General features: G+C 45.3%; 1 protein-coding gene across 1 annotated transcript in view; it reads left to right on the forward strand.

Annotated features, from left to right (window-relative positions):
• Positions 1 to 15,812, forward strand: part of AGY1 (Albino or Glassy Yellow 1) — a 53,861-nt gene that overhangs the window by 19,292 nt on the left and 18,757 nt on the right. The window contains exons 4-8 of the mRNA XM_087376420.1: positions 183 to 286; positions 381 to 560; positions 769 to 987; positions 1,448 to 1,561; positions 1,650 to 1,763. Coding sequence (XP_087232546.1) covers positions 183 to 286; positions 381 to 560; positions 769 to 987; positions 1,448 to 1,561; positions 1,650 to 1,763 — 731 coding nt within the window. The remainder of the gene's footprint in view (positions 1 to 182; positions 287 to 380; positions 561 to 768; positions 988 to 1,447; positions 1,562 to 1,649; positions 1,764 to 15,812) is intronic.

The following is a 15,812-nucleotide window of genomic DNA, read 5'->3' on the forward strand; positions in this document are numbered from 1 at the left end:
TTTGCAGCTTTTGTGGTTCCACATGTTGCATGCTGGAGCTTTTGCATGTAGATGAAGACTGAAATCCAATTATAGAGGTGTATTGTAGGTTTTATTATGGCTCTTGTTTAAAAAAAGTTCTTTCACATCCAAATTACATCATCCACTCTATGCTATAATGCGGAAGCTGTTGCACTTTGCAGAGGGTATGACCAGTGAACAAAGGAGGGAGAACTACGCATGTGACGTAACTTATGTTACCAACAGTGAGCTTGGCTTTGACTTTCTGCGAGATAACTTGGCTTGGGCAAGTTCTTGTTGCTCAGAGTTCATTGGAATGTTGTAGTGTACCACAACTATTGGAAAATGATTCATCACTGCATTCATGTTTTCTTGTACAGAGTGTTGACGACCTTGTTCTGAGGGGGTTCAACTATTGCATCATTGACGAGGTGGATTCTATATTGATTGATGAAGCTCGAACTCCATTGATTATATCAGGCCCTGCTGAAAAACCAAGTGAACGCTATTATAAAGCTGCAAAAATAGCTGCAGCTTTTGTGCGGGATATCCACTATACAGTAAGGTCTACCCTTAAGGCAGGGAATTCTGTGTAATTTAGATAAGTCCAAGATTGAAAAAGAGTTAGTTTAAACTGCCACAGATATCTTCTTGTCTTTCAAATGTGAACGCACTTTAACACATGGCAAGTTCCACAGTACAACCTTAGGCTCTGGCATAGTGGCCTGAAAGTTTTACGTTTTCTCATTGCAGTTGAACTGATGACAGGTAGACGAGAAGCAGAAGACAGTCTTACTGACTGAGCAAGGATATGAAGATGCTGAGGAAATACTGGATGTAAAGGATCTTTATGATCCACGAGAACAGTGGGCTTCTTATCTTATCAATGCAATCAAAGCTAAAGAACTGTTTCTGAGAGATGTTAGCTACATTGTGCGAGGTCAAGAAGTGGTGATCGTAGATGAATTTACTGGGAGAGTTATGCAGGTACTTCCTTGATCTATCCTAGCTGCGTAGCGTGGTTTTATTTGCTCAGTTAATTTTAATGTAGATAGACTGTTTTAATCAAACTTTCAATGATGTGTTTTGACTTTGTGATTTCTTGAGGGTCATGTCAGAATTTACAGGTAGTATTTTGTCCCCATTTGGCTTATTGCATTAGGTTATGCCTAACACATAACATAATTGTGTGTGTGTCTTTATGAAGGATGTTAGCTATTTCTACAGTCTAGATAGACCATTGGCTTTGATTTCTTTCACTTTGATGGTTTTTATAAGAAACCTTGGAGATTTGGCTCTTCTGTCCTGCTTTTGTTTCCAATGTCACAGTAAGCAGTGTTACTTAGAATTAAATGCCATAAGATGTCCTTATTTTGGATATCATGCTCTGATATAGAATTTGTATAGAAATTTGTTGTTGCCTTAATACATTTTTCTTCCGCTGTAGGGTAGACGATGGAGCGATGGTTTGCACCAGGCCGTTGAAGCTAAGGAAGGTGTGCCCATCCAAAATGAAACTGTGACTTTGGCGTCTATTAGTTATCAAAATTTTTTCCTCCAGGTAAGCTCTAGCACATTAGGCTAGTTCTTTTTCTGAAACTTTTCTGAAGGCCAGTATTCAAGGCTCTGATACTGCAAGTTTGTTTCAGTACCCAAAGCTCTGTGGAATGACTGGAACAGCTGCTACCGAAAGTGCAGAATTTGAGAGTATTTACAAATTAACTGTGACTGTTGTTCCTACAAACCAACCTATGATAAGAAAGGTGCAGTCTTTGATCCCTGCTTCACTTTTTTTCCTGTTTGCCCATTGAGAATTTTCACAGTAGAGTTGTTTTTAAGCTTAGATATAATGCTCTATTTATTCAGCATGAATATTCGAGCTGCAGATCTGTTACACATTTTGTTTTGAACAGGGTGGATGCAAGGAAACCGTATAGTTTAGAGTCAAGCACCCACTCAATCACAATGCAAACCATTGTTGTACACAATCATCCAAAGTGGCAAAGACAAGATATTGAGTACCGTGAGGTTTCTAAAATCATCCCATGTATAGCTCCTATGTGATGCGATTCTCATCTTTCTCTAGCACACATGGGCATCGTCTTTTCAATGCATGCCAGCATAAATGATCTTACCGTCATCATCATGCAAGCATCACCCACATACACAATCACTAGCGGGAGTATCACAGACTCAGGCGAGCTCATGATGAGCTGCTCCATCAACATGGTTTCCACTTCTGTTAGGTTGCATACTGGCTTAGGTCATATCTTTTTTGCTGCCCCCCACATCTGTCCTCATGGTGTCTGTGATAAAACCCCCTAAGACCAGCTAATAGGTGGGACTTGGAGCGAGCCTTGCATTGCAAGAAAAGGGTCAAGCAGCCCATGCCATAGGTTAGAGAGAGGAATGATATTGTCTCTTGCCCACACGGCCTAACTGATGAGGGTTTATGGCTTATGTTATGAGAACATTTGGTGGTTAACAGCTCTCTGGACTTCTAGAGGCAAATTCCTCCATCTTGGGCAGGCCTATTGGAGTACGGTACCTGACCATGATTGGCAATTATGGCCTGTGTTAGTTAAAATGGCAAGGGATGAAGCAACAAGGCTTTCCATGATTCATAGACTTGGGAGGGATGCCATCCCGCTTGACCCCCTTTTAGCTCATACTTTCCAAAATTTGATGCATTCGGAAAAACTCTATAGCTAAACCAGCATACTCATAATCCATTATATGTAGGGACGTGTGTAATCCATTATATGTAGGGATTCTCGCAATCCATTATATGTAGGGACGCTTGTAGATGGGACTCCTATGAATTTATCACATCAAGTGCATCACGCAAGAGGCACCACACCCAGCAAGGAACTGGCATTAGTGGGAGCTCTCTCTCTCTCTCTCTCTCTCTCTCTCTCTCTCTCACCCCCTCCTCCCTCCCCTCCCTTCCCAGCCCCCCTTCTCCCCTCCTCATAGCCCTCGCTCCCAGTCCCCCCTCCCTCCAGCCCTCATCGAGGCCTGCGCCATCCCTTACCTCCTGCAAGAACCTGCCACACCTTCCCCTACCAGCTCTCAGCTTGCTGTTGACTATCACCACGGCCTGCCCATGCCTAGGCAGCTGTTTGTGGACCTGCCAATCTCAACAATGCATCATGGGACCTGTGCCATCACTCCTAAAATGCATGGACATGGTGCCGGATCTGTGCCATCGCCAACCGGCTTCAAGAATCAATCACAGAGATGTTGGAAGCTGCAACAGCTTGAATTATCTTGTCAAGCTCAGCAATGACTTGCTTGGTGTAATCAGATTCATGTGGTACCGTTGTTGCCTGACCAGCTGTTGGTAAAGTCACCTCCCCATCTGTAAGCCCCCAAATGAGGAGAGCGTGGGGGAGGGAGACCTAGGGCAGGACATGCCCAAAGAAGAGAGAGAGAGGGCTGCCACATAGGCAGCACCTCACAAGAGAAGAAGACTGCAACAGATGGCGCCAGAGACAGTGCATAAGGTGGGGCATCCAAGGATGGTACGGGCCTGCAAAAGGGCAGATCTGGAGCAGCAGGTAGGAACAGGTCTATGGGCAGGTGAAAGGCCTGCAGCAGGGCCTGGTGGCAGCATAGCAGATGGCAAGGAAAGGGAGGGGCTGCAGTGGGCAGCACTCTGCCCTTATATAGGGCCAAGGAGCTGGCTTGCCGGGCAGCCTGGTCGGCCATAGGGCCCAGCACACAGCCCCAAAATAGGGGGCGTGGAGGGGGCCAGCCTTGGCTGGCACACACAACAAAGGGGGGGCTGGGCCCCCACTTATAGGCAGTTTGAGGGCCTGCCCCAGTCGGCTATGGGCCAGACTGAGTCTCGGCCGCAATGAGGCAGGCCAGTCGGCTGTTATGAGGGCCCTAGAGGCCTATATAAGGAGCCCATTGCAGGGCATTACTTCATCCAGCAGGTCAGCCATCAGAGGAGCAGCTTACCCTCATCCTTTGGCCTACAACCAGGAGGTAAAGGAGTGCTGGAGGTGGTGCTGCAGACTTAGCTCACAAGGCTGAACCCTAGGCTGCCTACCAAGGTAGCAGGGCACTGAGATCTGGACAGAGAGTCTACACACACTCGAGGTGGAGCACGTGGGCTCAAGTTCTAGAGATATCTGGTGGATAGTAGAAGTACGCGGTGGTAAGATCAAAGGACCACGCTCTTGTGTGGTCGATTTCTAACACTAACTTGGCATCTAGGATGAGTGGAATCCAATGTTGACAGATCTATGGTGCAACTCCTCGTAGATCTCTATAATTCTAGGTGAAAACATCCTTGCATTTCAGAAACAACTCTTTGACAGGCTTGGAGTCGCGATCACCAAGTAAGTACCGACATTAACCATGCGTGGGTCTTCCTCAACTCCCAAATAGATCTCTTGTGTTGGTCCCGGAATTAGCTGCTTGGAACCCAACCGAGTGACCGGAACTGCAGACTCAGACAACTCCTGTTCACCACCAACATCCTCGGTAAAATTGCTAGGATAAGCACACTGTTTTTCAAACTTCTCGGCTATTCAGGATCATGCAATGCAAAGATAGCTTTCATACATATATGATTGATGGCCAACAAACAGATCTAGTACTAAAAACTCTCTTAAGGAAAGAACTACTCAGACGTAAGGAAAGAAAAATGGAAAGATATAAAGAAAAAGGAAAAAGATATTGGAAATACATATCAGAGCCATGCATGAGATTAACCACCTAGCGATGACCACTGGGAATAGTTGAGATGCCTAGCTTCTGTACAAGAGAAGCATTGATAAAATTGTGAGTACTACCATTGTCAAATAACGTGCTAACAAGATGCCCATTGACATAACCCAACATGCGGATTGGGTCCAAACACATCCACTTTAAAATGATGTGTCTTACAATTTAGACAAGAAGAAAAGACTTCAAGACAAGCAATGTGACAAGGATTACCTCTATGAAGTAGACAAGCCGCTTTTCCTTTACGTTTGACACGGTTTAAAGGACAAGCATTTGACATGTGGCCTAGCTTGCCACAATTGAACTAGAGTCCCTTGGCTCGGGCTTCCTCTTGTGCTAGAGAATCGGTATGAGGCTTCTTTGCATCTGCTTGTAAGGTTGTTTTTTAAGGTTTGGAGTTGCTGGCTCGACGGTTCTTGCGGTTGTTTTTTCTTCTAGGCTTCCCATTTAGTGCGGGTCGTGAAGACATGTATCCTTGTGTCCATGGACCATAGGTACTGTCATAAATCTTCGCAAAATGGATAGTCTCTTCCAGTATTTGTAGCTTGTTCCTTCAGATTTCATTTTGATAATCCTCTGGTAAACTATCCACACAGAACATGCCTTCATTTGTTGATTAAAGTTACTAAACTTTGCGGAATGTCCCTGAAGTCCTTGAGATATGACTCCAGGGACTTGGTACCCTCTGATAAGGTCTGGAGCTTTCGGAAGTAATTGTACTCATCGGGTTCTTACAGAACCTCTTTTGTGAAAGCTTCACAAAATTCATCCCAAGTCTTGGGAGCGCAAGGCTTTACCTTCGACTCTCGCCACCATGTAAACGCCTTTCCTTACATTTCAACGAGGGTCAGACATATTTTTTCCAAGATAATCAATGATGGCGAAATGAGCTCCCTTCTTCTTTAACCAAGAATGAACCTACTCTGGAGTGCGCTGTCTTTCTTTTTGCTTGAATATATCTTAGGAGAAAAAGAGGGCATATCATTAATGTTTCTTGTGGGCTTCGTGAATTTGTTGCAAAGCTAATGGCTGCTGCAAATAAACTCTGAAGATGATTTGCGTCAATTTGGACCACTGCCACCTGTGAAGGAGCAGTTGGTCTAGTAGCTTGATATGCTCTCACATATACAAATCCACACACCCACTCATTCAAACTTTAAGTTAAGAAGTTACTTTCTAAAAGTACTTTTCTAGGACATCAACCCTTCTAGGAAAGTTCTAAAAGAAAGGGAAAGTTTATGTGCCACACCTTATCCATGCAGCTTAGCCCCTCATGCAGCCCATGCATGGCATCACGTTTTGCACACTTTGCACAGCTAATCCAACCTCTCCTTCGGCCTCCTTCCCATGCCCATAAGTTCATCTATACTTCAAATCGTCCCCTCCTAGCTGCAAACTATTGCTCTCGCAGCCTCTTCCTTCCCAACAATTTCTCTCAAACAAATCTACACTCCTTGCTGCGAATTCTATTCCCTGCTCCTATCTCGACCTTCATCGTCTCTTGCAGAGCATGCAACTTGCAAACATAGCCATAAGAATCCAAAATGAGATACCTCAACAATTCAAATCTATTCTGTAGTCATATCTCCAAGCAATACCATGAAACTAAGCACCACGAATTCTCATCGCCTTCCTCAATCTTGCAATCACTCACAAACAATTGCAAGATTATAACAAATCATTTGAAGCTCTAGAATCATGGAGATAAGAGTTCGCTCTAATACCAAATGACACAACCCCCAAGCTAGGGATCTAGGATCTACTCTATTCCTTGCTAACCTGCAAGCATAGCCCAATACCACTAGGCAAACATAGGGACACATAAGGTGTTGGCTAGTTTGTCACCACCCTACCAAAGATCCCTTAGGATCACCCCCTAGCTAGAGGCTAGGCAACCTCTCATCATAGTCAAATCCATGTAAGACTACGCGTTCCATACCACATAGCCCCATCTACGCTCAGATCATTAGGGAGACACATGCAGTGACGGGCTCTTAACCTAGTTGGGTATTCTCTAGAGGCCTGTGTTGGGAAGACTCCCCTTAGTGTACCAAAGGTATCACATGTCCTAATTGTCCCATGGTTAGGCCTACCTAACCTCCATAACACTAGCCACATTATGTCCATGCGTGGAAAAAACACAGACACACTTCCAAGACCCCTTGACGAAGGGATCACCATTCAGTGAGGCTGATAGCCATGTATGCAGCACCCTTCTTGGGGAGTGATCTCTCAGCGTCTGATTGGAGGAGATTTGAGATGCTATAGGTGATTATTGGATTTGGATGATTCAGATAAGCCATCAGTCCCTCATGAGATAGTATAGGCAGAGTTCGCTATGATTCCACTCCAAATTGATCACCTCCACAATATTTTAGGCTTTGCCTAGTTGAAGACTATTGAGGTTAGCATTGGCGCCATCCAGACGCTAGTAGATATAGGGTTAACACAGCGTGGTATGCACATATATCCATATGGTTTTTCTGTCAAGGGATTCAGATGGTTTTTTAGTCAAGGAAAGCAGGAGTTCTTCACCAAGATTAACTTTTATCATGACTACTTTCTGAGAGTATCAGAGGATGGAGTGATCATCAGACCCTAGTTCCTAGAGGATAGATGAGTCTCACATGCATTGGTGATTGCTACTAGAAACATGCGGATCTTGTCCTAGAAGCTGAGGATCAAGACAGGGAGAGCCACATGCACACATAGAGAGAATGGAATTTGCAGGCTAGGCACCCTAGGGGAGATGGAGATAGAGGAGCATTTCCTATGTATTTGTCCAATCTATTATGAGATTCGTGGGAAATACCATTTCCTTTTCTAGACTGATCCACTTTCATGGCTAGGTCTGCATTAGGCTCTATCTGATTGGATTTGGCGACATAGAGAGACCCTATGGAGACAAACTAGTTAGTAGGAGGTGACAATGCCAAATGAGATAGGGTTAGACCAGGCATCGTGACATGTAATAGACGTCTATACATTCGAGTCTGCCCTAGAACACAACAGAGTGGAGGAGGAGGTAGCTGATATGAATGCAGAGTGGATCAGCTGGAAGCGACGACATGGAGATGTGGAGATAGAGACATAGAACCACTCACGGTGTAGGGGTTGACCAGTGCATGCATGATGGAGCTCCATTCTATCTTAGCTTCATGCAGAGGCGATTGTCAAAGTCGAGGTGTCACTCTCGATATGGCCCACCAGATACAAGGTTTAGGGCGACCGCGCCTCCCACCGCAACAAGAGATGACCAGGCTGCTAGGCACGAGGATCATAGATGATTTTCGATCACATCCCTTGTCATCTCAAGATTTCCAAGTTTTTGTATTCTAAATACTAGTATTTTCTTAGTATAGAACTCAGCACGGGTCCTAGTGAGCCCTTTGCCTCAGTCCATATTGGCTTGTATGAGTTTCTTTTATTGTTATACCTTGTCTCATAGGCCTGTGAGGCCTTATGACATGGGCATGACCGACAGGGGTTACCGTGGCCCTTGTTAGAAGAGCCATCACTAGGAGGCCACGATGGACCACATCCGCAGAGAGCCACCAACACTATATCTATGGCTTCATGCCAAAACAGCCCCGCCCATTATAAGGCCCACCATGATATTCCACACCTTTTTGAGACCCCCATTCACGTGTTTTATGTATCTGACTAGACTTGGTATTAGGTTTGATATGATGATGATGATGATGATGATGATGATGATACTATGATCATCATGTAGTACTTTGCATGGGTGATCATGCTCATTTAGGAGCTCCACCCTTTCAGCTTATTGTATCAAGTTTTTCCTCAGTCTCATAGACCCGTCAGTCTTCCGAAGACTTTAATAAACTCTCTCTCTCTTTCGCTCTCTAGGCGCTGACCACTCTTACCTGACTTTCAGCATCTCAACCTCCATACATCCATATGCACTTTGATCATGCCCTTGATGCAGTATACATGAGCCATCTATCGTGTGAGCTACGAGACTCCCTTGGGGACTATGTAGACCTTGTCCATGCCTCAGACACTCTAGTATCAGTGGTTCAGGATGCCACAATGAGATCCTTCCCCACGACTCAATCTACATTGTGCTCCCCAGCTGGGAAGATGCCCTAGAACCCATGGTTCGATGTTGAGTATCAAGAGATTAGATCCCACCTCATACGGGTGCAAGCCTTGGGGCGTCGTACGAGGATCGAGGCGCAACAAATAGCGCAACAAATATCACGACGAGTGACTCGTCGAAAGAACAAAGCTTTCCTCTCACATCAGATGGATGAGGTTATTATATCTTTTCGAGGGGGTGATCCCACCTTCGTATGGGGTTTCTAAGGATAAGTCACCCATTCCTTCACCGATCCAAGGGTCTGGCAAACATATGTGACTTCACTCTACGATGTCCCGATGCAGGCATTGCCAAACTTGTCCTCCTTACCCAGGCCCACCACGTCCTCTTTGTTTACTGCACAAAATGTACGAGTTGCACTTTGTTGGCTCCACTACCGTAAAGCCATGGATCATTAGGGGTTGAGGACGGAGTACTTTACACATAAGCATGGGATCTTGGCTTTGATCGTAGCACAGGTGCTTAATCATGCGGTATGTCATGGCTTTCCTCTCGCTTGGAGGACCATTTTTATTGTACCGATCCACAAAGCAAGGGACCCCATCGATACAGGAACTACCACACACTCATGATAAGCCATACACTGGCCAAGATATACGAATCGGTGCTAGAGCGAGAGATCAACTCCTATACTGAGGCACATGGGCAGCATGCTCTAGGACATGTAGATTTTCAACGACAACATTCCACCCTTGACTACATCTTCACCTTCACCTTACGGGTAGTCATTGAGGAGGTGAGACCCAGATCCTAGAAAGTCTATGCTTGAATGATAGGGAATGGTCCGAAGCACTTGAAAGACAGCTTAGGGCATTGCTTGCCCACCTGCTTCAATCTTTGCTTGATAATTCATAAATACATCCATTGACCCTCTTTATTCTGGACATCTCGTCTGGATTTGTTAGCCTGGCGAGTGTACGATGCTTGAGGTTTGGCGTTGCGGGTTTTCATGGACTCCGTAATCTCTGTCACATCGATTCGGCGATTTTGTTGGCTTCAAGAGATGGAGACACCATTTGGGTGAGGAGTGATGTAAACTGCCGTCCAAATGCCACTTCATAAGGTGTGCGACCAATACTCAAAGAATAGGTATCGTTCTAAATGGCCTGCACAAGCGGAAGAACTACTCCCACTTTCCCTGAGCATCATGACAATATGATTTTAAAATATCAAACGCCATACCATTATACTTTTCTGTCTCTCCATTTGATTGCAAATGGAAAGCATTGAATATTTACAACCTAGTACCAAAATTATCAAACAAGGCTCGCCAAAATTTTGATGTGAATTTGGAGTCTCTGTCAGATGTGATGGTCCTTGGCGACCCTCCAATGGGATACCAATACTTTATGAAAAAACGAGCTACATCTTCAGCGCTGGCCGTCTGTTTGTAGGGCATAAGCATACAATATTTACTAAAGCGACAAACAATAGTAAGACATTGAGTGTTATGCGTATTTGCGGATGCTGGGAGTGGTCCCCCGAAATCCATACCTATGTCATAGAAAGGACCGTCGGGTATTGGCAATGGCATAAGTAAGCTAGCCGCTTTCTTGTGGGAAGCCTTGACCTTTTGGCATATTTGATAATTCTGAACATAGCTGTATATGTCCTTTCACATCTTTGGCCAATAGAAATTGCGCTTTAACTTCTCCAAAGTACCATTGATACCCCAATGACCACCGGTAAGGGCGTCATGGGCATCATGAAGAAGTAACTGCCGTTTGTCTTTGAGTACACATAATCTTTTCTTATAGAAAAGCGAACCGTCCTCTACTGAGTAATGGCTCGGAGCAAGAGTCGTGGCTAACTGGAACTGGGTGTCAAACAGTGCTGACTCTGCGTATTGTGCCTTCATACTATCAAGATCCTTTCCTTTGATTTTGAGCAGAGTGGCCTTCTAGATTGAACCTTTCCGATTTAGAGCATCGACAACATGGTTGTTTTTCCGGGGCCGTACTCGATCATTCCCCCAAACTGCTAGAATATCTGGCTCCACTGTTGTTGCCAATCACTCCATTGTGAACTAGGCATTGTCTGAAGCCACTTAAGGGCTTGGTTATCTATCTTGACCGTGAGAGTCGGTCCATAGAGGAAAGGCTTGCAATGTTTTAATGCCTGGATGACATTGAGTAGCTCTCTATCGTACACTGAATAGTTCTTTTCGGCATCGTTGAGCTTTTTGCTGTAATATGCCATGGTATCATGTAGCTCTCTATCCTCTTGGTGTAAAGCTACCCCGATGGCGACATTGCTAGCATCTGTGATTACCATACATAGATCATCCCAAGAGACTGTTGCGAGCCATGGAAGGCTTGCAAAGCTTTGCGTGTAACTTGAATTTTCTATCTGCGTGTCTTTACCCCCTTGAGTAAATCTGTAAGAGGGGCTGCGTATGTCGAGAATCCATCCATATGCGAGCTGTAAGCTTGACACAAACCCATAAAGGATCGGATCTCTTGAGCCGTCGTGGGGATAGCCCAAGTGGTGATAGCTTGAATCTTCTCTAGATCTAATCGAATCCCTCGAGCACTAATGATGTTTCCCAAGTACTGAATTTCCCAAGTGGTGATAGCTTGAATCTTCTATGGCTCGTTGGGGAGAGACTAAAATGAAAACGTTTAGACTTCACAAGCAGTTGTAGCTTGATTGAAGAGATTTTGGACTACCTTTTGATTAGCCTTCTCCTTTAGTGCTAGCCTTCGTCATGGCTGAGTCTGCCCTTCACCTCCGGAGTGCCGACAGAAACTCAGTACGAAGACTTTGTATAAATGGATGCTCAAGTATGTGTGGGTGTGTGGATTTGTATGTGTGAGAGCATATTTTTATACTATGGTCTACACCCACTGTTGGGCGCTGATGATGTCAGTGGGGATGTCATAGTAGCTAGTCCCTGCTATGCATGATGGAGTTTATGGTTTTCAACCTTGTGAGTGACTATCATGAGATTGAAACTGCACTATGTTGTGTTTTTAAAGGATGAGTTTGGGAATGTTCTCGGATTCATCTAGGTATATAGCTTGAATCTTCTATGGATCTAATTGAATCCCTTGAGCTCTAATGATGTTTCCTAGGTACGGAATTTCCAACAACCGAAACTCACTTTTCTTTGTGTTGCGGTGTAGTTGGTTCTCGCACAATAACTATAGGGCACATCTCACATCCTTAATATGCTGCTCTGTTGTAGCGGAAAAGATAAGGATATCATCAAGAAACATGAACATGCACTTCCCAATATAATCTGCAAATACCCGAGAGAGCATCTTGTTGATCGTCGGTGGTGCATTCTTCAGACCAAATGGCATGACGATAAACTCGTAATGAGCTCGCTCTGTCCGGAAAGTTGTCTTTGGGATGTCAACTTAAAAAATCCAGACTTGGTGGTGGCCACTCTTGAGATCGATTTTTGAGAAAAATTTTGCACCATTGAGTCTTTCCAAGATATACTCAATGCGGGGCATAGGGAACTTGTTACTTACTGTAAGCTTGTTCAGTGCTTTGTAGTCTACACATAATCGTGCAGACTTATCCTTCTTTGCCACAAATAGAATGGGTGCAACGAATGGCAAAGATGATGGTCTAATAAACCCAGTGCGCAATAACTGAGACAACTGCTATTCTAACTCCCCCTCGATAGACTTGGAAAGTCGGTAAGGAAACTTACTTGGAGGTGTGGAGTCTGGAATTAGATCGATGCGATGGTCTTTCGGTCTGTTGGGCGGTAGCTGGGGTGGCAGATCATCTCGAAGCATGATGTCTTGGAACTCTTGGAGTAGATCCACCATGACTTGCCCCATCGGAGGAGCGGCTTTAACTACAACGATCTGGCACTGAACATAATCAAGTGCACACATGGCACCCTTGTGGACGGCTCGACCTGCTTGAATATGCGATATTAACAGAATCCCTGGTATGCTCCGATCATCGCATATCACAGCGGGGGGCTTAGATAAACCTTCCATAATAGTGAAGCTTGTGAGACACGAAAGTGCTTCCCATTGTCGTGGCATGCTGAGGGGAGATGGCATCTTCTAATCTCCCCATATCGAATATCGCAAGCTGAGCCATATGCTCAAATGAGCGCCTTCTTGTGGTCTCAAGTCGCCCTCCTTCTTAGCTTAAAAGACCACCGTGGGGATGGCATTCAAAGTAGGGAAGACGGCATTTGTAGCTAAGGCTGGTGGCGGGGTTGGAAGAGCCAATACATTGGCGACGGAAGAAGTAGGTGCTTTCCCAGCCTGTTTGGCAAGCCACTTAGGACAGGCCTTCTTGCCGTGCTTAGCGACATGGTGGCAATAAAAGCAACGATGTTCTTGGTGGTACTGCTTCTGCTCGTCGGGCTGTAGATAGCCTCTGTAATGTCCGCTTTAGCCTTCTCATCTGGAGTCATCTTTGGCTTGGACTCCTTTTGACCAGAAGCCTAGCTGTCTTGCCTTCTCATCTGGAGTCATCTTTGGCTTGGACTCCTTTTGACGAGAAGCCTGGCTGTCTTTCTCTTGGTACTAGTTGTCCTTCTTGTGATCCTAACCCGCCCTGTTGTTTGACTGTTGCGGGGCTTTGGAATCCTCTGGACCTGCTTGGGCTCTCCCCCGTTTAGCATCATCTCTTGATTCTGGGCGAGAGTCAGCGCCCGCTCGTAATCAGGAGGGTCAAAGTTCTGGATGGTAAAACGGATGTTTGTGTCCAATCCTTGAATGAATTGCTTCATCTTGTCACTCTCAGACATGCCCAACTGCTACGCCAGAGTGATGACTTTGTTGTTGTGAGTCAGCACAAGCAAACCATTTTGGGAGAGATGAGAAAACTCTACCTCCAAGTTAAGCATATACTGCGGCGGTAGAAAACGGGCTTGAGATCGGTAACAAACGTTGCCCAAACGAAATTTGTCTTAAAAGTTGTTGGGTTTCTTAAAAGTTGTTGGGTTTATATGCTTACTTAGCCCAATGTTGCCACCAGGTAACTGCCTCACCGATAAGATGAGGGGCTGCTAGGTGGACTTTGTCTTGAATCTGCGCTAAGGGGAGTGGTGTTAGCTTTGTAGATGACGAAGCTGTGGCGGTGACTGCGGCCGCGCTCAAACTTGCGTGCATAGTGGCTAAATTTGTTTGTGTTGGAGAAGTGCCTCCTCATTCTTGCTCATCTGTTTGTGTTGGAGAAGTGTGTCACGCCTCCTCATTACTGCGTTCCTCACACATCACTAAGAGCAGTATTTCAAAATCTGTGGTTCCTCTTTCGTCTAGCAACTTTTATGCTTCTTTTTCCTCCAGACGTCGTTTTGTCTGGTCCAGCTGTGTTCTACTTTCTTGTAGCTTGGAGGAATGTTCTTCTAGTTGCTGTAGGAGGACTCGATTTTGCTCTAGAAGATTCGCCATCACTTCTTGAGCATTTGGCGGAAGCATATCTTTTTGGTAGTCTTTCTCCTCTTGATAGTCTTCAAAGTTAACTTCTTTTCCCGACCCTTCCATGGCGCTTGATTGTGTGTCCTTTCTAGATCTTAACTCAACCATACGCTCACGATAGTGAAGCTAGATACAAACCGAAGCTCTGATACCAACAACAGGCAACAGTAATCTAATTGTGTAATCACAACAAGACCACCTTTAAACCTTTAGCGAGAAATTAGTGTTATGCACCATAGAGAGAGAAAGGAGATAAGGGTAGAGAGAGAATGGGGTCGATAGCCGATTGGGTCCCTGTACCCACTAAGGGCTCCCTCCCCCAATTAGGGGAAAATTTTGCTTTATATTTGTAGAACTGAGACATACAAATAACCCTCTTTGAGAGAGCACAGAAACTAATTTCTGAAGAGTATGCTGTGCACACATATTGTAGACCCAAAGATGGAAACACTAATCTATTGTTCTCCAGTGGGTACCAATGAACAAGATTGACTATCTGACTTGACCTAAGGCTTAGAGACTGACTTACGTAGCTTGTGCCTGACTGTCCTTGAACAAGGGCTCACAAAGGGGTCACAGCATACGACTTCAGATGGATCACCTCCCTCCCTTTCAATATACTTCAGACTTCCCATCTCTCCATATCCCACGAGATGAGATCAACCGTATCATACGGTTGGACCTACTCCAATTATACATATTACAGACTTGGGGAGGGGACCATGAGTTCCCTACCAAGATCTAGTTCTACCGGAACCACTACTTGAGAGTATCGGAGGAGGGCCCGATCATCAAGTCCTAATATCTAGAGGGCAGACAGGTTACCTACGCGCTGAGGATTGCCATAGGACAGATGTGGGTCCCATCTCATTAGTTGAGGATCGAGATAGGGAAGGCTAGAGGTACACCCACCAATGGCATATGCACACTGGCTTCAGTGCAGACATAGGAGCACTTCCTATGTATTTGCCTTACTATGAGACCCGAGGACACTATCATTGTTTCTTTCAGGAGGGACACGGGATCCCACTTTCCCATTTAATGCACTTCCATGACCAGGTTTGTGTTGGCCTCTTTCTGATGGAGATGCGGCAACACAAAGAGAATCTGCTACACTAGATCAGACAGCAGGAGGGGACAGCACCACATGACACCAATCGGCACAGAGATACATCACTGATTTTTATGCCTTTGAGTCAGCCCCGGGACATATTGGAGCAGAGGATGAGGAGATAGCAAACACGAGGGTAGCATGGAACCAACAGCGGGCAGAGACGACGCAAAGCAACAGAGCAGGTGCCTCAGAGGATGACTAGAGCACGCACGATGAGGTCCATCCCATCGCTTCTCTACTCAGAGGAGACTGACCAACCCAAGGTGTCACCTTGGATGTCGCCCATGTATACAGAGATCCCAGAAACCACGTTCCCTGCCACGGCGAGAGACAGCTCGATAGCTACAGATACACGTCTTTGCGTCTTATCGGAGGGATACCACGACTCCCGGATATGACCTTGAAGCTTGCGCACTATCTACTATTGAGAGCCTCAGAG

The sequence above is a fragment of the Dipteris shenzhenensis genome, chromosome 1 (assembly GCF_047967505.1).
Source record: "Dipteris shenzhenensis isolate YYH24624 ecotype China chromosome 1, Dip_SZ_1.0, whole genome shotgun sequence".
NCBI lineage: Eukaryota > Viridiplantae > Streptophyta > Polypodiopsida > Gleicheniales > Dipteridaceae > Dipteris > Dipteris shenzhenensis.